This window comes from Acanthochromis polyacanthus, chromosome 17 (assembly GCF_021347895.1).
Source record: "Acanthochromis polyacanthus isolate Apoly-LR-REF ecotype Palm Island chromosome 17, KAUST_Apoly_ChrSc, whole genome shotgun sequence".
Taxonomy (NCBI): domain Eukaryota; kingdom Metazoa; phylum Chordata; class Actinopteri; family Pomacentridae; genus Acanthochromis; species Acanthochromis polyacanthus.
Genome location: NC_067129.1, coordinates 37,660,887 through 37,683,715, shown reverse-complemented (window position 1 = coordinate 37,683,715; position 22,829 = coordinate 37,660,887). Strand labels below are relative to the sequence as shown.

Genomic DNA, 22,829 nt, shown 5'->3' with positions numbered 1-22,829 from the left:
GCCGTTTTCAGTACAAAAAAATCGCTAATATTCTATTTTTAAATAAAAAAAATTACGAAAAATACAGGGACTATTGGACGCACATCGCGAGGTGCATTTCCTTGAAAACGACCGATTCGTGGATTTTATACCGACTTCAGGACATGTTTTGGACAAAATAGTTTACTGGCTTGTGTTGTCTGGATGTAAAAGGTTGGATTATGGCCGTTTTTTGTGGAATCTTTTTTTCTGTGTGTAATAATGAACCCGGAAATGTGAGTCGCGCTGTGTGCGTTGAAGCCGTGTATAGAGAATGGATGAATGAATATTTGTTTTTGTCGGACAAATGTGTTTTTCTCACCCGCTGTGGTAATCACATCTGAAAGTGGTTTATACCGGCGGATTCATGAGAATCTAAGCTTTCCATCGGCGTACAGTGTTTGTATAATCGGGTTTGCAGCCGTCGGACATTCTTGAAATTCCTATGCAAATTAGTAGGTGTACCGCCGGCGGTACACCTATGACGCACTGAAGCGTAAAGGGTTAAACATCTTTCTGTACGAAGAGTAGGCCTGTCTCTTTACTAGTATTTAGGTCGGATAGTCCTGCTCGATAAACACTCGCTTTCCTTTGTAATGTACCTCATTCTTTTTCCACGCCGAGTGAAGCACCAGCTCTTTAGTTTTGTACTCCAAGAAGTGAATGATGGATCTTGGGTTGGAGTCTTGCGGAGGTTTTGTTGGTCGGGTGCAGTGACAGCGTTGTATACCAAACAAAGTGTCATGGAGGGGCAACTCTGTTTTAATGAAGTTTTCCAGAAATGCTTGCGTGTTGTCCCCTTCGGTCCCTTCAGGAATTCCGTGAATACAGATGTTGTTTCTTCGTGAGTGTGCTTCCAATTCAGTTAGCCGGGTTTGAAATATGTCTTGAATGTCCAGTGAATGTGAAGTCACCTCGCTGGCCTTGGTACAAAACTCCTCTACTTCAGCTACTCTCTGCTCGGTCTCCTCGATTCTAGTCGTTATTTCCTTTAGGTTGGTTCCCATGGTGTTAAGCTTCTGGTTTATATCGGTAAGGTCTTTCTTTATGTCCATCCGTAGCACCTCTCTGAGATTATGCTAGTTTGCATCGTTTCCATAGCGTCGTGCTCTGCTAAGTTGCCAGCACTGTCACTCGTGTCATCAGTTTCATTCGGCGATTTGTTATTTTTGTTCGGGTAGATGCTGGTAGCCGCTGTTTATCATGTGGGATGGGTGCACTGTCAGTGCAGATGTTTCCACCCCTCTTAGTAGTGATGAGCACCAGCAAGAACATCATCTTAACAGATGCCAGATCCAAGCTTGCCCGCTTCTGTGGTTCAAACTGTGAGCGTGAGATCATCGAACACTGTCTGCAGGTCCTTATGGGGAACAAGTCAAGTTTGTCGGCCAACTCCTGCACAAACCAAAAAAAAAGGACAGCAGGTTGTGCTCTGACATCAGTCAGTGAAAAAACACTGTAGCCTTGCAGTAGAAGAGCCTAAGCATACTGAAGTTAAAATATTAATTCTCTAGTTCGGGAAAAGAGTTTCTATGACTGGTAATAAATTATTGTATGTGTTGCAACAGTAAAAGAAACAGCTTCGTGACTATGCAGGCTTTGTTTTAACAATCTGATTGCTTTTCTGTTTTGTTCAGGTAGGAACATGTGTTGTTGCAGATGCAAACCCTGCAGCTACTATCACATGGAAAAAGAATGGGCAACCTTTGTTAGCCAGTGGGAAAGGTAATGTGTTATACACTGTTCGGTGACATATTCAGAAACTTTGTAGTCCACACACATAGTGCTGTTAATCAGAGATTCGCTCAGGGAGGCAACCACTGATTTATACATTGACAGGAGAGTAGAAATAAAATCTGTCATAGAAATACATCATTGACTGCTGCTTGTCTGTCACCAGGGATACAGTAAGTGGAAACACAAACTGGTGGATCAGACAGTAACAACTGGAGTAATCAGTGTGCAAAACTGTTAGACCATGGTACCGTAAGCATGTAACCGCAGTATATATGAGTAGATGTGAGAGATGAGCGTATGAATAAGTGCATTCAGGAAACAGGTTAGTCGCAGCACTACAAAAATTTGCATGTACTTTGTAAACACTTTCATGGCAGTCTTGAGTTTCCAGTGACTCCTACAAACCTTTCCTTTTTTCTTATTATGGAATGACTGAAACACATGCATCTTTGTCACAGAAAAACAATCATACATACTGTTCTTTCATGGAGTTATTACACTTTCTCTTTAAATATCATCATTCCATAGTAGAAAATTAATAGTTGTAGGAGTCATTAGAAACCCAATACTGCCGTGAGAAACATTGTCCTTACCAGTGTATGTAAAAACCTAGCTAATAATTGGTGAACTTCGAGGATACTTTACCTTCACTTTGTGGAAAAGGAGAAGGGGACATGTCCTCTATGTTTATGTACTACAGATGCTGATTGTCAGATAGAGCTCTGCTCATGAGTACTCTTCTTCAGTGGTGTGAATGTGTGGCACATCCATGTCATCCACGTGACAGAACCTGAATCTGAATTTCAATGACCAAATTTGAATTGTAAATCCAAATGTAGATAGTTGACTTTTTCAGTGAGCGGTAAATATAACAACAGAATTCAATTTTAAATTCTTACATTCAATTTAAAGTTTATTTGAATACTGTTTCAATTTAAAAATTTCAAATTATAATTATATGATTCTAATCCAGTTGTTTTTCAAAAATTATTTAAGTTGGGCAATACAAATTTAAATTTGAATCAATCAGATTCAGTTTTTGGTGACACAAATTCCTACCTATACATATGACAACAGAGCCCTTGAATCTGTGGAGTTTGTTTGATTCTATTTTGAACAATGGATGGTGACTGATGGTAAACATAATCAATGCAATGTGTGTGTCAATCCAGCTGTAATAACACCCAGCTTGAGGCTGGACCCAGCCACGGGCCTGTCCACTACCTCCTCCACCCTCCAGTATGTAGCCACTAAGCAGGACATTGGTGCAGTCTTTGCTTGCGTTTCCACACACAAGCTGACCAATCAGGAAACGGAGATGGAACCTCTTCCTATTCACTGTAAGTGGAATGCAGTTTAATTTTTCCAGTGACAGATAACTAAAAAGGTAATAATTCTACTTTATGTTTGTGAACCTTTCAGATCCCTCAGAGAAGGTTAGTCTCCAAATAATGCCCAAGGGGCCTGTCACAGAAGGTGATAATGTGACATTGAAGTGTCATGCTGATGGCAACCCTCCACCCAGCTCCTTCTTTTTCTACATCAAGGTGAGTCAGGGCCTAGTGTGTAACTGGAAGGCAGGTACTGTTGTCTGCTTGGAATGATAGCAGTACTATTATGCAGTGCTAAGCAAAGGATGCAGTGTTGGTCTCCTTGCCCCTCCTTTTTAGATATTGGAATGGGTTTTTAAAAGCCTTATCATTGTATTTAATCATTCATCTGCATTAACTTTAAAAAAAAAAGTCAATGTTAGTCTACTCAACTTGGAAGTAAATATTCCTGTCTCCTCTATTCCCTTTTCTCTCACTTCCTGATATTAAAACAGAGTGAGAGGAGCTAATGGTATCTCTGTCTATTACTTCCTCCTCCGACCAGGGCCAGAAAGTGCTGGTGGAAAACTCTGACACCTACACTTTGAACGCCATCAACAGAGGGGCTGCAGGTGAATACAAATGCTCCATGGCAGATAACGAAGAAATGGAGGCCTCCCAAAGCATCGTTGTTAGCTGTGAGTGCTCATGACATTTGCAGAGCGTAAGCAAACTGTACCACAAGAAGGAGCGAAATCGCTGCTGCTGCACAGGCAAAAACCTCCAACTGTTGTCTTCACTTTGCCTTTGTCAACAAATGACAGCTCCCCCAAAACTCCAGCATAGTTTTGCAATACTTACTTACATTATATTGTAAAGATTGAGGCACTTTTTTTTACTATAAAATAATAAATCATAGGAACAGAGCTAACATAATAAAAAAAATTAAATGTAAGTAATTTTTTTGGCCATTTTTTGCTTTGACAGGTTAGTGAAGAGGCAGACAGGAAAGAAGGGAGAAGAATGAGGGGTAGACTTGCAGCAAGGGGCCATGAGCAGGTATCAAACCCAGGCCGCTGCCTCGGGCACTTTTTATGACTCACTCGCTCAACCTGTTGAGCTATCTGGGTGCCTATCATAATCAAATTTTAACTGTGAGAATCCAGCCTGGCACTGTGGCCTTTCATGCAAGGAGATGGAAAACTAATTTAATTTTTTTTTTACAGTGAGTGAGCAACAGTGAGAAAATAAAGTGATAAACAGTTTTTTCTTCCTACCATTCTTCAGCACTCCCTCAAGTAATTACTCCCTTCTTGTGTATGCTTCTAAGTCTTCAGTTCAACTGAATGGTTGAAAACATTTTTTTAAAAGACCGATACATTCTGACACACCCATTTCTGTGTTCCATATTAAAGCTTCAGTGCATTTCATATTTTTAAATCAAAGTATTTTTTTCAGCTCCTTAACCTACAGACTGAGTTTGAGTATATCTAAAGGGATCATGCCCTCCTTGTAAAAGAAAGCTGATGTTGCTCTGGCTGACTTGCAAGCTGTGATGTAATTGTCCTACATATACGGTGTATTTTGCAGTACCAAATTTCCTTCAATTACAGTCATGAACAAAAGTTTACATACACTTGTAGCTACCATGTATATCATGACAGTCTTGAGTTTCCAATGAGTCCTACAACCCTTAATTTTCTATGATGGAATCATTAGGGTCCGAGCACCGACTGTGCCGAGGACAGGCGGTGCGAGGGCACTGAGACCATATTCCAGACAGAGGTATCACCCTTGAAATGAACTCTAGACCTTTCATCTGCTCCTTCTACATGAAATAATGAGGAAATAACACACACCTGCTGAGCAGCCAATTGTCCAATTAGTTTTGGTCCCTATAAAGGTAGATGGCACATATAAAATTTGTTGTCAAATTTAAGCTCAAAGTCTGCACCTAAAGCACATCTTGATTGTTTCATTTCACATCCACTGTGGTGGTGTACAGAGAGGAAATTTGAAAATTGTGCCAATGTCCAAATATTTGTGGACCTTAGCGTACATGGTCTTTACGAGTGTACGTACACTTTTGTTCATGACTGTATCTGTCACCTGGATGTGCCATAAAAGCATGTTTGTGTTTTATTAAATTTAAAGATGTTTCAGGGAAAACATGTCAACCTGTTAAGTGATGGTTTGTTTGCAGATGTGTTGAAAAGACACTCTTCAGAAACTAGATGTAAAAACTGGACCTTTTCCTATTAGTGTTGAATGAATCCCCTCCAAGGTTATCGCATTATGGCAGTTGTTTTTCCATGTTTGCAATAACAAGCAACAAAAATGAATAGACACTGCATCAGCTGATAGGACTCAAAAGATCCATCATTTTTCTGTTGTGTTTTCTCAGACCTGGACCTGAGTCTGAGTCTGACTGGAAGAGTTGTTAAGACAGTAGGGGATGCCTTGTCTGTGAAGATGGAGAAGAACGCTTCGGGTGATGCTAAAGTGTCATGGACAAAGGTAATGATGCTGGGATTAGATTGCTGATAACAGAGATTTGGCATTAAAAAATAGAAGTACAGTTGACAAAATTATTAGCCCCCATATGAAATTTTTGTGCTTTTTTTTCCCAAAGAATTCCGAAGTGCTGTGAAGCTGATCAAGAAATTTTTAGCACAGCTTTTCCAAACATCCTAGTTTTATTTTGGATGCTTACATTATTTTACTTTGCACAGAGAAACAAAATTGTTTAACAAAAAGCAAAAGCTACCAAGGTCAAAATTATTAGCCCCTTGACGCTAATAATCAATTGTGTATCCTTTTTTGTTGCAAAGCAGCTAGCAGTTGTTTTTTTTTGTAGTTTGTAACAAGTCTCTGACACATCTCCTGTGGAATCCCAGCACATTCTTCTTTGCAAATCTGTCAAGCTCCTCCATTCCAGATGGTCTTCTGGAATGGACCCTGTTCTTCAGTTGACCTCACAGATTTTCAATGGGATTCAAGTCAGGGCTGTGTGCAGGCCAGTCAGTAACTTCACTTTGGTCTTCTGAAGGTAATTCTTCACCAGGACCCACATATGTTTTGGGTTGTTGTCATGTTGGAAGACAAAGCAAGCACCTAGACCTAGTATTGCAGCTGACTGCTTGAGGTTTTCTTTCAAAATGTTCATATATCCTTCTCTCTTCATGATCCCTTCAACCTTGACAAGATTCCCAGTTCTTGGCATGCTGAATGTTTATAAGTGCTATATTGAAAATCCTCTGCTCTGGTAAAAATGCAAATGGAAAAATTTAGAAAAAAAAAGGATTGCATCACATTTATAAAAGGGACGGGAGATTTAGAAATGCTCCTAAGTGGAGACTATAGATCAAAGGTTTATCTACAGTTAGTTGATATAGTAAAATTAGTCTGGTTTAAAACATAATTAAAATTTAAATCGAGTAATAATTGATGACAGTAGTAATAATAATAACTATGGGGCACTAGTCAGTTAATATTGAATAAAATGTAGGAAGTGAGACCAAACCTGGTGGAATTTTCCCCTACCATCATTTAATCTTGCAATAGTCTCTTCAAAAGATGCTGTATCTGTCATTAACTTCAGCCAGTCTGTAAAACTGGGCTTTATTTGGCTCTTCCAGTGTCAAAGAATGTTTCTTACTGCAATGATAAACTCAGCTAGTACCAGGGCAGGTCCTGCTTTAGACACCCCTGGTGGTAGCAGGGATCTGTCTCCAATTAGACATAATTGGGAAGACTCTGGTAATGATGTGGTTAACCAATCTCCAATAGTTTTAATGACTTGTTGCCAAAAAGGGAAGACCAGAGGACAATCCCACAAAAGATGAAGATAAGAGCCTGTGGCATTCAAACTTTTACAACATATATTGTCTTTCGTTAATCACATCTTATGAATCTTAACTGTTGTATAGTAGTACCTGTGTATAACCTTATAGTGTGTAAATTTGCTTGTCACATCCCTCACAGGCCACCCCGCCTTGGCCACTACCTCGTCCCATGCCTCTTCCTCAATGTTTGACTTCAGGTCCCTCTCCCAGATTTATCTTAAATGATTACAATGACCATACATACTGTCTGCCATACTGCTATAAAAAACAGAAGCATTACAAACTCATTCAGGCAATTTAAAATAGCAGAGTAGCTTATTTGTCTCAGCACCATGTGAGATCTTCAGACTTGTTACACTGCTCCTGAGCTGCAGATATTTCCAAAAGTCTGCTTTTTCCATTAAATTTAATTTTTGTTTAAGTTCTTCAAATGACTTGAATAGGACATCAACATATAGGTCACTTATCCTACTAATGTTTTTATTTAGCCATGTGGTCCATAGAACAGGTTCCTTCCCTATTTTAATTGAAGGGTTATTCCAAATGGATGAGTACATTTGCTTATATTGGGATATAGGCAGTTGCTTATGCAGTTTTGCCCAGGTCTCCCTTGAATATTGCAAGATTGGGTTTGACTGCTTGTTCCTCCCAAGGACTTGTGACAGAGCCTCAATTGGTTCGGATGGAGGCACCAGTTCCCTTTCTATATCCAGCCAGCCCAGAGTTGACCTCTCGCCATACCAGTGTTTAGAGATTTTAAACACCTCAAAAGATGATCTGTACAGCTCCACATTAGGCAAAGCCATACCTCCCTTGTTTCTAGTAGTATACAGCTTTTCGAGCTTTATATGGGCCTTCTTGCCGTTCCACAGGAAGTCCTTGATAATTTGATTGTACTGTTTAAAGAAAGAGTCTGGGACAACTAATGGCACCATCATGGATATGTAATTCACCTGTGGAGCAATTACCATTTTTATGGTGTTAACTTTTCCCCATAAGCTAAGGTTGATCATTTTCCATTTTTCCAGTGCAGCCTTTATAGGCTGAAGCAATGGGAAAAAATTAGCCTGTGCCATTTTCATTAATAGCTAGAGTAAGAAGAATCCCAAGATACTGCATACCTGAGTCTATCCATTTGAAATTAATTGTAGTATTTATTGTTGGCAGACAGGTTCTAGAGACTGGCATCACCTCAGACTTGTGCCAATTTATTTTGTAGCCTGATTTTTCTGAAAAGCCTTCCACTATCTCCAAGAACCTAGGAGCTGAGGGGACAGGATCTACTGACAGCCATAGAATGTCGTCTGCATAACGGAAGAGTGTATGCTCCCTTCCTCCTGCTCTTACCCCCTGTATACTTGTATCTGATCTAATTGTCATGGCAAGTGGCTCAAGGAATAAGATAAATAATAGTGGAGATAGGAGGTCCCCTTGTTTTGCGTCTCTAGATATCTTGAACATTGATGATACTACCCTGTTGGTCCACACTGACGCCCTTGGCTCTGCATGTATCAACTTAATCCATTGGATGAATCCCTGTCCAAACCCAAAAGACTCCAAAACATTAATCAGAAACCGCCACTTCACCCTATCAAAAAGCCTTCTCTGCAGCTAGAGAGAAGGTGGCAACAGGTGCATTACACTCTCTGTTTTGCCACAGAAGGTGGAGCAAACGTCTCATATTGTCAGAGGATGACCGACCCTTTACGAAACCCACCTGATCTGGGTCTATAATGTCAGGAAAAATCTTTTCCAGTCACATTGCCAGAACCTTCGTGAGAATTTTGTAGTCTACATTAGCCAGGCTAATGGGCCGGTAGTTAGATGGATCTAGGGAATCCTACCCTTCTTATGAATGACCGATATTATTGATTCATTGAGAGTTTTACCAGCTGATAGGGACTGTGAATACATCTCTGTTAAGACAGACGCCACAATATCAATATACAGCTTGTAATACTCCACAGGGAAACCATCTAACCCTGGGGCTTTACCTGACTGCATTGAGTGAATAACCTCCTTCTCTCTAATTGGTGCTTCCAAACTCTGTACTTGTTCTGGGGAGAGACTCGGGAACTGAATCTTTGAAAACCATGTTTTCAATTTATCAGGGCTGAAAACTGTGTCTGATGAGTACAGAGCTTTGTAAAAATCCATGAACACCTGGTTCATTTCGTTGGCTGAAGTAACTATCTTGCCATTATTTCCTTTAATACCTGGTATTGCACTTGTAGTCTCCTGTCTTTTCAGTTGTCTGGCCAACAGTTTACCAGCCTTGTCCCCGCTTTCATAGAAGTTGGCCTTAAGCCTAAACATGGCATACTCAGCTTTCTTACAATATATAGCATTTAGGTTATACTTCAGCTCACACACCCATTTCAGTAAATCTTCACTGTAGTTTTCTGATGGTGCTCTCTCTTTCTGTTTTATCTAATCCTCCAGCTTACTGATATTCACCCTGTCTTTTTTCTTTCTTTTTGATGCTTCTGCAATGATTTTGCCTCTACCAAATGCCTTTGAAGCCTCCCATAGCGTAGCTATTTTTGAAGTAGATCCTATGTTTATCCGAAAGAAGCTTATAAGTTCTTCTGAGAGTGTTTGTTTAAACAGCATTTTGTAGAAGAGACATATTGAGTCTCCACCTATTACTTTTGATTTTTTCAAAGCAAATAGAGACACAAAGCTCCACAGTTGCATGGTCAGTTAGTGCTATGACACCTATCGTACTATCAATAACTGATTCAATCAGGTCTTTAGAAATTAGAAAATAATCTTATGACTTACAATTATGTGAATAAAAAGTATATTCCTTCTCAGCAGGCTTCATTAACCTCCAGACATCCACTGAGCCTAGGTCCTCCTGGAGTTGGTAAATTGCTGCTCGGCCCCTGGATGGCACATTAGAATACCTAGATCTATCCAGTACAGGGTCTGCCGTCTGGTTAAAATCCCGTCCAAGTATTGTGCACCCATCATTAAATGACCCAAGAAGTCTATTGATTTTGTGGGAAAAAATAGGGTCATCCTCATTAGGGGCATAGATATTACATAGGTTAACTTTCTTTCCATTTATTACAGATTCAATACAGACAACCCTCCCCTCTTCATCTTTGTGTTCCTTAAGTAGTACAAATTTCTTATGCACAAGTATTGCAACGCCTCGTTTCTTACTATCACATAAGCTATGAAAAACATGGCCCACCCAGCCCTTTCAGAGTTTCATTGCCTCTGAGTTTTTCATGTGTCTCCTGTAAGAACACCACATCTGCCTGCCTTGATTTAAGATAAAGTAGACACTTTTTCAACTTAGTAGGATTCTGTGTCCCATTTATGTTTCAGGATATTAGTCTAATATGACTGTTACTACTCTGTGTAGCCATAGACATGATGCTCCAGCATGGTGTATTGTCGCCACCCACCAGTAGGGACAAAGGGGAAAAGCAAAACAAAACAAAAGGAAAAATATTACATTTTTGCTCAAGATAGAAAATGGACATAAGTTGTCATAATCAAACACACTCAAATATGAGCATACCCTTGAACCTAGGGTAAATAACATTACCACCCTTTCTTCATCCACAATCCCCCACAACATCTACTCATCCAGCGCTGTGGGAGAAACCCCTCCGTTGATCTGGTCCATGAGGCGCTGAGCCAATGGCTACCATACCATTGTCCTAACACCAGTATTATAGCCCAGCAGCAACAGGAATAGTCCATACATGTAAGGCAGATCCTCAAAATGAAATAGAATAATAAATAGTAATAAGCAGAGAAAAAAACACCTCTAAAGTATAGCCTAGGCCTGCTCAGTATTATGTCACATTCTTGTTAGTTTAATAAGTAATCACAAAAAATAATAGTGGCAAGTCTTAATGTACATTTGAAAATGCCTGATATCAGACAGCAAAAGAAGAATTAAAAATTTAAGTGAAAGAAAATTATTAGAAAGAAACCGATTGCTCCCAAGAACACCCACCAGTAATAAGCTATTGTTTATGTCTACTGAACAATCTGTCACCTGTAGAATATGCATCTGCGTTAAGACAAGAAGCCTACCCACAGTCAGTCAGAGCCTTCCGTCTCCTTATTGAGGAACATCAGGGCCTTCTTGTGGTCTTCAAAAGTCATCTTTTCAAGTGAAGAAGAGTTTTGCTGGATAGGCGAATGTGAATCGAACATCCAGTGCGTGGAGTTTTTTCAGAACGTCAGCGAATCTCCTCCTCTTCTCAGCAACAGTCTTTGTCGCATCTGGAAAAAATTACACTTTGGACCCTCATTCCAGTGCAGATCTGCTCTTGTATTTCCCCTTAGCAGCGGCCATCACTCGATCCCTCTCCAGTAGAGAATGAAATCTCATAACGACCGGTCACGGGGGGGAAGCTTCATCGGTCAGTGGTGTCCCGGTCGATGGACCCGCTGCAGCTCGATGTACGCTAGCTTCACTCCCAGAGCGTCGTCAGTGAGCTGACTGGCTATCTCTCTCAGATTCTCGGCGTCACTTTCCTTTAGTCAAATCAGCCGTAAATTCAGTTGTCTGTCCCGATTTTCAGAATTTTGCAGGACTCTTTCCAATTCGTCATACCGCTTTGCTCTTTTCTGTAGTTCAGTGGTCAGTCTGCCTCCTCCAGTCTATCATATATGGCCATAATGTCCATGCTAGTTTTAGCTTGTGCTGACTTGACATGGAAAACATCCTCTTGTAGCTCTTTAAGTATATCGCTGACCTGAGCCATTTCTTGCATTGTTTTCTCCAGCGTCACCTGAAGTCTGGCAAGGGCATCAGTTGCAAGGCTAGGAACACCGGCTGAGTTGGATCCTGCCTTCGATGTTGCACTAGCGCCATTAGCCATGCTAGCATTGTTCCTTGCTTAGCTGCTCTGCTCTTCGAAGTAGAAACCATGAAGGGAGGAGAAACGACTCAAAATACACACGCCTATTCACACTCAGTTTTTATACTGCACATTACGTTGTAACGTAAATTATGGGCTTTAACTATAGAATGTACATGAAAATAGGAGAATCTTCGGGGAAGAAAGTTCTAGGCAACCATCTCCTTCGGCGGTCCGACGTGACCCCAGAAAAGGTTATTCTTCAGTCTAGGTCAATGTAGCTGCAAAGGTGGAATATATTGTGGTAAAGAGCAAAGCCAATGAAGCAATATAGAAGACGAGATACAGCATCTTCATCCCACTGATACTTGATTTCATAATCACTTAATGGCTGCAGAATTTCCATACTAAATTCTGGAATGAACATTTCTGTAGTCAAGAGTCCAAATGGATATGGAAAACATCCTACAATAATACATTTGTAGCTTGTCATTGGTAGGGTCAGCTGTAAGAGCATTTGGAAAAGTGAAAATAACACTGGATAAAAACAAATCTGTGTGTTTCTTTTGCTTTTACACTTCATTGTTTAACACTTCACTTTAGGAAACACAGACTGACTATGGTTCTGATTTTCAGAATGGAAAGACCGTGACGATGCCAGAGTATAGCAAGTTGATCTACACTAATGCAGGAATCTACATGTGTGAAGTTTCCATGGCTGGGCTCACGCGACGTCAGAGCTTTGAACTGGTCATAGAAGGTCAGTAAGTGTGTGTCAGCACGTGACATCGTCAACACTGACAGTAGTCAGAAACAGTGTGTCTACTTGATTTTTGGAGTTTTTTTCTGTTTATTATTTAACAGTTTTTTTAAGTCAATGCCTGAGATGTGAACTGACAGAACAAAGTGTTGGAGACTTGTTTTATATTGTACCGCTTCCCTCATGTGCCTTTCTCTCTCATGAATGATGCACATTCTGTCCATGGAATTCACAAGTGCGTCCCAATTAATTTATTTTTCTGGAAAAAGATGGAGTTCATAAAATTTTCTAAACTTCTATATTGGTGTATGATAAAATATTACTGAACCAAACTATGTCAATAAGATTTTTGTCTTTCTTTCAGGAAAGCCTTTAATCACAAGCCTGAACCAACACCTTGCTGATGATGCTAAACACAAAGTCCTGACCTGCGAAGCTGAGGGAGTACCAGAGCCAATCTTCCAGTGGAGCATCAATAACACAAATGTAAGTGTTGGAGTATATGCGTTAAAAGTAGTGAATATACGCTTGTAATTGCTAAACCTTTCTGTTAAACAAGTGATAAATAGTGGCAGTTCCCCACAGTCTCACAGTGGATAGTAAGAATAGTAGTCTGTAGTAGAAATGAATGCTCCTATAAGTACCTGATAGTGCATTTTCAGACAATCCTGTGTGTTTTTAATGTTTTTTATCTAAAGAGATTTTCCTAAATGATATAGGAACTCTTAATCCAAGAGAATAAACACTCAATATCAAGATGTTTTGTGATTAACTACCCCAGGTCTCATCACAAACAATGGTCTAACAACAAGGTCACATTTTTCTGTTAGATTCAGGTTGGCAAAGGAAGAGGATTTTTGTGTTTACTTCGATATTCAAGTTGAATTGGCAGTTTGGGTTTATTGTCAGAATTCACAGCAAGTCAGCAGAACTCAGCTCCTCTGTCTGTTGTTAACTTTTGCAGTATTTTCCCTACTATTACCTATCCCCAACTACTCTCCACAATATAGAAAATGTCTTTATTTGTGTGTAACTAAAGAGACTGCTACATTTTCAAGTTATTTCTCCAGAGATTTCATAAACCCATTATTCATATTAATGTCTTTTTGGTATGCCTTCAGGAGGAGAGCTCTTACAGCAATGGCAAGGCCACCCATAAAATCACTGTGATACCCAAGGTGAACCTGACTGTCACCTGCAGGGTCAGCAACAAGCTGGGAGAAGATATCATGTTAATCAATGTTTCCTCTGGTAAGTCAATGCTTTATTTTTTTATTTTTTCAAGCCTTTTTGCCTTTATTATCATGCACAGTGGAGAGAGAGAGACAGGAAATATGGGGAGAAGAGTGGGGGAACGACATGCAGTAAATAAAATGGACACGAACCCATGATCGCTGCATCGGGACTATACCCCTTGTTTATGGGTGGCCCATCTAACCTGTTGAGCTGTAGGGGCACCTGTTAATCAGTTCCTCCCGGAATTCGCGATGTTGCAATCTCGTGAATTCACGCGAAATCAACCAATCTCTGTGAATTTTGCGTGGCCTTGCAATTTTGTCCAATCACCGCAACTTTCCTGCAATTTTGGCCCGCCTCCCATGAATTCCACCAATCATAGCAGCTCTCAGTGCAAATGTAATGCACCGTACATCACTGAATTCACTTCCTTGTTTCTGGTTTGAAGATGCAGACGTGAACATGTGTACCAACAAAATTACTGCTGAAGACCGTGATAAACAATTAATTCACTGATTTTCTTCACCAAAGCAGAGCTAAACTGTTTTACAACCGTGCAATATTGTAGTGGAATACAAAAAAAAAAAATCGATTGATAGACACTTTTTTTTTAAACCACGAAACATATTAGAACGGCTGAAATGAGCGGACAACAGACCAGACAGATCACCATGATGAAAACTGTTGCGTCCAGATCCGTTAGAGCACTGAAAGAATGAAGGTAAATTAGATAAATTATTCCACCAAAGAACACTTCGGAGTTATGTGACGATCAGCGTGTGTGAATCCTTCCTCTGTTACCCACATTACTCAAAAAACGGACTCAGGGATTTGAATGAAATTTTCAGGGTCGGTCAGAAATGACACAAGGTCCAAATGATTAGACTTCGACAGTGATACGGCTTAAAGTTTGGATCCACGGATTTGTTAAGGATTTCCCATTGAGGTAGCGGCACAGTAACCATGGCAACAGGTGAATGCTACCTCAGCGGCCTGCTGATGATCGCATTATTGTGATCCTACCACAAATCCACCACTGTGGACATATCGGAAATGATACAAGGAACAACTGATTAAATTGTGGGAGTGTTTGTGTGTCCCATAAATTCCTGTTGCCTGCTACATAGTTAGGTCATGCGATTCGGTATGTACACATGCAGAACACACACCTGTGTTCAGTGTGAGGTCAGGTAATGAACAGTCCTGGTAGAGGAATGCGCTCTCTCAGTGCTGTTCTTGTTAATTGACATGACAAGCTGTGAGCGTGTGTAAAGTTAATGTTCTGTAGAATGCAGTATTAGCTTTACACCAGATGTAACAGGACCCGTGTCTTCCAGAAATTTCCCCTTTTGAATCATCAGTCCACAGGATGTTATCCCAAAAGTCTTGAGGTTCATCTAGATATTTTTAGCAAGTCTTCCTTACTGTGGAATCACCTGAACTGAGGCCAGTGAGGCCTACAGATCTTTTGATGTTTGTCTGGGTTCTTTTGTGACCTCCTGGATTAGTTATCAATGTGCTCTTGGACAAAAGTTGGTACAGTGGTATGCAAAAGTTTGGGCACCCCTGATAATTTTCAAGATTTTCCTTTATAAATCACTGGTTGTTCGGATCAGCAATTTCAGTTACATATATCATATAGCAGACGAACACAGTGATGTATGAGAAGTGAAATGAAGTTTATAGGATTTACAGAAAGTGTGCAATAATTATTTAAACAAAAGTAGGCAGGTGCATAAATTTGGGTACCCCAACAGGAAAAATTACATCAATATTTAGTAGATCAGAAATACCAGCCTCTAAAACGCTTCCTATAGCTTCCAATGAGGGTCTGGATTCTGGTTGAAAGTATTTTTAACCATTCTTCTTTACAAAACATCTCCAGTTCAGTCAGGTTTGATGGTTTCCGAGCATGGACAGCCTGCTTTAAATCACTGCACAGATTTTCAATAATATTCAGGAGGGCTGCAACAATGAATTGATAAGATCTATAATAATCGATTATTATTAAAAACGTTGGCAACGAATTGCGTTATCGATTCGTTGTGTTGCACGATTCATGCGTCACTCGTCATGTTGCGGTCGCGGAGCCGTCTACTTCACCTGCAGAGCGAGTTGAACAGAGCGAGGTGGAGGCAGAGCAGAGGAGGTATTTTCAAAGGGAAGTAAATTCAACAAATGAAACATGAAGGAGAAAACAGTTTGACCGAAGTCCTCAAAATGCGAATGCACGCATCTGAAAATCGCACTGATGCCGGACGGTCACGAGCGGGCCACTACGTGGTCACGTGACCGCGCTTTCAGCTTGACGGTCCGGTAGATGAGTCTAATAAACACAGCGGCTCGGCCACAAACTTTCACTATTATTTCGAAAACACTTCAGGGAAAAATATTTTTAAAGCATTTGAGGCAAGAAATAATCTGTGCAGCAGCTGAACCTGTCCTGGTTTTAGTTCACCGACGGCTAGTTTAGATGTATAAGGACAGTAGAAGTCGAGTCTACTTTATAAAAATGAGCTTCAGGTGCGATGTGTCGCATCGAGTGGACACGCACCTTAAGTCACTGCATTATCCTACATTTGTTCCGTTTTAAAGTGAGGAAACGTAATATCAGTCTCTCTGGTAGCTTGTCTGATGCTAGGGTTAGCTTATTAACTGATTAATGACGGTGATAGGCCGTGTGTGACTGTGAGAGGTTATTATTTATTTCACTTTCATTAGCTAAAGCATGGTTTGAATATGCATTACAAATGAACGTAACTTGCACACTATAGTGGTAATAATTTGAAGATTAAGCCTCAAGTTTTAATTTTCTGACAACATCTGAGTGAAGACACTAGTCTGTGTTGAAGTGAGGCAGGATGAATTGCACTGATAGGCTTTATGATGAGAAAGACATCATGTACACCACAGCAAGCAGCTGTCTCACTGAGAGCATCCTCAATATGAATGTCACTGAGGTGAGGCCTCTGTTGATGGTTGAAGACGAAGGCTTCCCAAAAATGATCTTATTTGTTATTTCAGAATAAAGAGGCGGAAATTAAAAATGTTTTTTTATCCGATTCATCGATTAATTGAAAAAATAATCGGCCGATTAATCGATTATTAAAATAATTGTTAGTTGCAGCCCTAATATTCAGTTCTGGGGACCGAGATGGCTATTCTAGAATGTTGTACTTGTTCCTCTGCATGAGTGCCTTAGTAGAATTTGAGCACTGTTTAGGGTCGTTGTCTTGTTGAAGTATCCAGCCCTGGCGCAACTTCAACTTTGTCACTGATTCTTGAACATTGTTCGCAAGAATCTGCTGATACTGACTGGAATCCATGTGACCTTCAACTTTAACAAAATTGCCAGTACCTGCACTGTCCACACAGCCCCACAGCATGATGGAACCATCACCAAATTTTATTGTGGGTAGCAAGTGTTTGTCTTGGAATGCTGTGTTCTTCATCCACCATGCATACCGCCCCTTGTTATGTCCAAATACACACGTGGACAAAATTGTTGGTACCCCTCAGTTAAGAAGGAAAAACCCACAATTCTCACTGAAATCACTTGAAACTCACAAAAGTAACAATAAATAAAAATTTATTGAAAATTAAATAATCAAAATCAGCCATCACTTTTGAATTGTTGATTAACATAATTATTTAAAAAAACAAACTAATGAAATAGGGCTGGACAAAAATGATGGTACCCATAACTTAATATTTTGTTGCACAACCTTTTGAGGCAATCACTGCAATTAAACGATTTCTGTATTTGTCAATGAGCGTTCTGCAGCTGTCAACAGGTATTTTGGCCCACTCCTCATGAGCAAACAGCTCCAGTTGTCTCAGGTTTGATGGGTGTCTTCTCCAAATGGCATGTTTCAGCTCCTTCCACATATGTTCAATGGGATTCAGATCTGGGCTCATAGAAGGCCACTTTAGAATAGTCCAACGCTTTTCTCTCAGCCATTCTTGGGTGTTTTTGGCTGTGTGTTTTGGATGGTTGTCCTGTTGGAAGACCCATGACCTGCGACTGAGACCAAGCTTTCTGACACTCGGCAGCACATTTCTCTCCAGAATGCCTTGATAGTCTTCAGATTTCATCGTACCTTGCACACTTTCAAGACACCCTGTGCCAGATGCAGCAAAGCAGCCCCAAAACATTACTGAGCCTCCTCCATGTTTCACCGTAGGGACAGTGTTCTTTTCTTCGTATGCTTGGTTTTTGAGTCTATGAACATAGAGTTGATGTGCCTTACCAAAAAGCTCCAGTTTGGTCTCATCTGTCCAAAGGACATTCTCCCAGAAGCTTTGTGGCTTGTCAACATGCATTTTTGCAAATTCCAGTCTGACTTTTTTATGAGTTTTTTTCAGCAGTGGTGTCCTCCTTGGTCGTCTCCCATGAAGTCCACTTTGGCTCAAACAACGACCAATGGTGCGATCTGACACTGATGTACCTTGGCCTTGGAGTTCACCTTTAATTTCTTTGGAGGTTGCTCTGGGCTCTTTGGATACAATTCGAACGATCCGTCTCTTCAATTTGTCATCAATTTTCCTCTTGCGGCCACGTCCAGGGAGGTTGGCTACTGTCCCGTGGGTCTTGAACTTCTGAATAATATGAGCCACTGTTGTCACAGGAACTTCAAGCTGTTTAGAGATGGTCTTATAGCCTTTACCTTTAAGATGTTTGTCTATAATTTTTTTTCGGATGTCCTGGGACAATTCTCTCCTTCGCTTTCTGTTGTCCATGTTCAGTGTGGTACACACCTTTTCACCAAACAGCAGGGTGACTACTTGTCTCCCTTTAAATAGGCAGACTGACTGATTATGAGTTTGGAAACACCTGTGATGTCAATTAAATGACACACCTGAGTTAATCATGTCACTCTGGTCAAATAGTTTTCAATCTTTTATAGAGGTACCATCATTTTTGTCCAGGCCTGTTTCATTAGTTTGTTTTTTTAAATAATTATGTTAATCAACAATTCAAAAGTAATGGCTGTTTTTGATTATTTAATTTTCAATAAATTTTTATTTATTGTTACTTTTGTGAGTTTCAAGTGATTTCAGTGAGAATTGTGGGTTTTTCCTTCTTTAACTGAGGGGTACCAACAATTTTGTCCACGTGTGTAACTCAATTTTAGGTTCATCAGTCCACAGCACCTTATTCCAAATGAAGCTGGCTTGTCCAAATGTGCTTTAGCATACCTCAAGTGACTCTGTTCGTGGCATGTGTGCAGAAAAGGTTTCTTCCGCATTACTCTCCCATACAGCATCCCCTTGTGCAAAGCGCGCTGAATAGTTGAACGATGCACAGTGACACCATCTGCAGCAAGATCATGTTGTAGGTCTTTGGAGCTGGTCTGTGGGTTGAGTTTGACTGTTCTCACCATTCTTCGCCTCTGCTTATCTGAGATTTTTCTTGGCCTGCCACTCCGGGCCTTTACTAGAACTGTGCCTGTGGTCTTCCATTTCCTCACTATGTTCCTCACAGTGGAAACTGACACCTGAAATCTCTGAGCTAGCTTTTTGCTTCCTTCCCCCAAACCATGATGTTGAACAATCTTTGCTTTCAGGTCATTTGACAGTTGTTTTGAGGCTCCCATGTTGGCACTCCTCAGAGAAGATGCAAAGAGGAGAACAACTCGCAATTGGCCACCTTAAATACCGTTTCTCATGATTGGCTTCACCTGTTTATGTAGGTGAAGGGTCAGTGAGCTTACCAAACAAATTTTGTGTTCCAATAATTTGTGCTAAAAGTATTCAAATCAATAAAACAACAAGGGGGCAAAAATTTATGTACCTGCCTATATTTGTTTAAATAATTATTGCAGACTTTCTGTAAATCCCATAAACTTCATTTCACTTCTCATATGTCACTGTGTTTGTCTGCAATATGATATATTTAACTGAAATTGCTGATCCGAACAACCAGTGATTTATAAAGGAAAATCTTGAAAATTATCAGGGGTGCCCAAACTTTTGCATACCACTGTAGTTGGTCCAGTCCTGGAAAGGTTCACCACTGTGCCATGTATCCTCCATTTATGGATAATGTCTCTCACTGTGGTTCTCTGGAGTCCCAGAGATTCAGGAATGGCTTGAAAAAAAAGACGGGGAAAAAAAAGTCATGAAAGTCACATTTATCAGTGATAAATGTCAATGACTTTTTCATCAGTTCTCGATCCACTTTAAAACATGGCATCATATGCTGCTTTTTGAGATCCTTTAGCTACTTCACAGTGCCAGATTGCCCGGTTCTATTTGGTGATGTTTAGATTCAACAAGTCTGGCAGTAATCATATATGGGTGTGGCCAGATATATTTTGACCACATTGTCAAATGAATGTGGTCATTCGGTGGATTGGAAGCTTAGATAAATTATTTTTTCACATACACTACCAGTCAAAAGTTTGGACACACCTTCTCATTCATTTAGCTCTTAACTTAAACACTTATGAGCTATTGTTGTTGTTATCATATTGAACATATCATATGAACAAGAAAGTGAAGAAAACAAGGGTGGTCTGATAATTTATCCATGACTGTAAATATCTGTATCTACATCTATATATCTATATCTATATCTACTTTCTAGAAATTGTTTTCTCTTATATTGTTTCTCTTACATTGTTTGATGGAAATGAAAATTATCAACTCCCCAGGAGGGCTAAATTCAAGACACCCCAAAATCAAAGTGAAAAACTGATGTGGCAGGCTGGTCCATTTTCTGAAATTCGTTGGCAGCAACTCAAAATGGTACTCAGTAGTTTGCATGACCTCCATATGCTTGTAAGCATGACTGACAATATCGGGACAAGCTCCGAATGAGACGATGGATGGTGTCCTGGGGTATCTCCTCCTAGATCTGAACCAGAATCAGAATCAGAATCACTTTATTCATCCCTGAAGGGAAATTAAGTTGTTAGGGTTCTTATCTGTTTAATTTTGAATTGAATAGCCTAACTGCTGATGGCAAGAAAGATAAATCTTTCGGTCTTGCAGCACAGGGATAGGAGCCATCCACTGATGTTTTGTTGTTCATTGAGGCAGATGTGAAGTGGATGATCCATGTTGGTCAGAATGGCCTCCATCTTGCTCAGTGCCCATCTCTCCACCTCATCCTCCAATGTGTTCAATCCGATTCCAACCACAGAGCCAGCTTTTTTAATCAGTTTGTTCAGACGCCTTGCATCCTTCTGTTTTATGCTGCCTCCCCAGCAGACTGCAGCATAAAACAGGACACTTGCTACCACAGACTGATAAAACATCTGCAGTATCTTACTGCAGATGTCTAATGATCGAAGTCTTCTGAGGCAATAAAGTCGGCTCTGGCCCTTTTTGTAGATGAAGTCTACGTTGGTAGACCAGTCCAACTTATTATCAAGGTGGACACCTAAATATTTATATGATGTCACCATCTCGATGTCCACGCCACAAGTGTTGACTGACTGAAGAGAGGGTTTGGATCTGTGGAAATCTATGATCATTTCCTTTGTCTTTGAGGCATTGAGTAGCAGGCAGTTTTTGTGACTCCAGTCACTGAAGGCACTGATCAGATCTCTGTATTCAGCTTCATGTCCATTTTTGATACATGCCACGATAGCAGTGTCATCAGAGTATTTCTGAATGTGGCAGGACTCAGTGCTGTATTTGAAGTCAGATGTATACAGAGAGAACAGGAATGGAGCCAGGACTGTTCCTTGTGGAGCCCCAGTACTACTCATTAATGTCCCAGAAACACAGTTCCCCAGCCTGACAAACTGTGTCCTTCCTGTCAGGTAATCTGTAATTCATGAAACACAGGAAGGATCCACTCCCATCTCTGTGAGCTTGTCTTTGAGTATGGTAGGTTGGATGGAGTTGAATGCATTTGAAAAATCAAAGAACATGATTTTAACATAAACTCCAGGTTCCTCCAGATGAGACAGGGCATGGTGAAGCATGAAGAGGATGGCATCATCCACTCCAATGTGTTCTTTGTATGCAAACTGCAAGGAATCTAGTTTGTCTTTGACCTCAAGCCTCAGGAGACGTAAAACCAGCCGTTCCAGCGTTTTCATGATGTGTGAGGTTAGAGCAATAGGTCTGTAGTCATTTAGTTCAGCTGGACATTTGATTTTTGGTACTGGTACAATACAGGATGTTTTCCATAGAGCAGGTACCTGCTCCAGCTGTAGACTCAGGTTGAAGATCCTGTGGAGAGGTTGACACAGTTGTGCAGCACAGTCTTTAAGCAGTCTTGGACATACACCATCTGGGCCAGCTGCCTTCCCAGAGCAAAGCAAGGGCATCACTGAGCTCCTGGACAAGAAGGGAATAAAATGTCAGTGGCCTTCATGTGTAAAACCAATCCTGTTTTGGCACCTGTTGTTAATTTCATGAACACCAAAGCAGGTGAAGCTGACTAACCCCCCCCCCCCCCCCCCCTTTACTTACTTGACCAGATCAGTATCCCACATGTTTGACATATTTGATGCAATACTTAGATTAAAAAGTGTTCCTTTAATTTGAGCAGTGTGTATGTATATATATATATATACTGTATATATATATATATATGACAAAACAATTTCTAGAAAGTACCAGGTCCAGCCAGTTAGATTAACCTTCAGTAGCACAAACACCTTACATTGGGTGGTCTGATAAATTTATCAAGCTCTGTATATGTTTTTTCACTGTTGTTTAGTGTATTTAATTTGAGTTCTAATTTATTTCTATTTGATTTCAGCTTTTAAGGGGGACACTCAAGGAAGAGGTAAGATTTTATTTTCCCAGAGTTTCTTCAAAAATATCATCCTAACCTTGTGGTAATAATGGTATCATGGCAAGCTTCATCTGTTTTTTATTATTTGTTTTTTCCCAATATTTTTATTGGTTTTCAACTTTTATAACAAAATATGAAAAAACATAAATCAAAGCACAAATGTCCATACACACCCATTCACACCTGTAGACCTGCACCAACTTACACCTATACACACATACAGTGGGGGTACGGAAAGTATTCAGACCCCTTGAAATTTTTCACTCTCTGTGTCATTGCAGCCATTTGCCAAAATCAAAAAAGTTTGATTTTATTTCTCATTAATATACACTC

General features: G+C 40.2%; 1 protein-coding gene across 2 annotated transcripts in view; it reads left to right on the top strand.

Moving 5' to 3' along the window:
• LOC110961145 (CD166 antigen homolog) overlaps positions 1 to 22,829 on the top strand; it is a 103,511-nt gene that overhangs the window by 66,557 nt on the left and 14,125 nt on the right. For both annotated transcript variants that reach the window (XM_051937670.1, XM_051937669.1), the window contains 9 exons: positions 1,656 to 1,743; positions 2,928 to 3,095; positions 3,178 to 3,302; positions 3,631 to 3,763; positions 5,470 to 5,582; positions 12,379 to 12,502; positions 12,867 to 12,988; positions 13,624 to 13,753; positions 22,461 to 22,487. In XM_051937670.1, the coding sequence (XP_051793630.1) occupies positions 1,656 to 1,743; positions 2,928 to 3,095; positions 3,178 to 3,302; positions 3,631 to 3,763; positions 5,470 to 5,582; positions 12,379 to 12,502; positions 12,867 to 12,988; positions 13,624 to 13,753; positions 22,461 to 22,487 (1,030 nt within the window). The remainder of the gene's footprint in view (positions 1 to 1,655; positions 1,744 to 2,927; positions 3,096 to 3,177; positions 3,303 to 3,630; positions 3,764 to 5,469; positions 5,583 to 12,378; positions 12,503 to 12,866; positions 12,989 to 13,623; positions 13,754 to 22,460; positions 22,488 to 22,829) is intronic.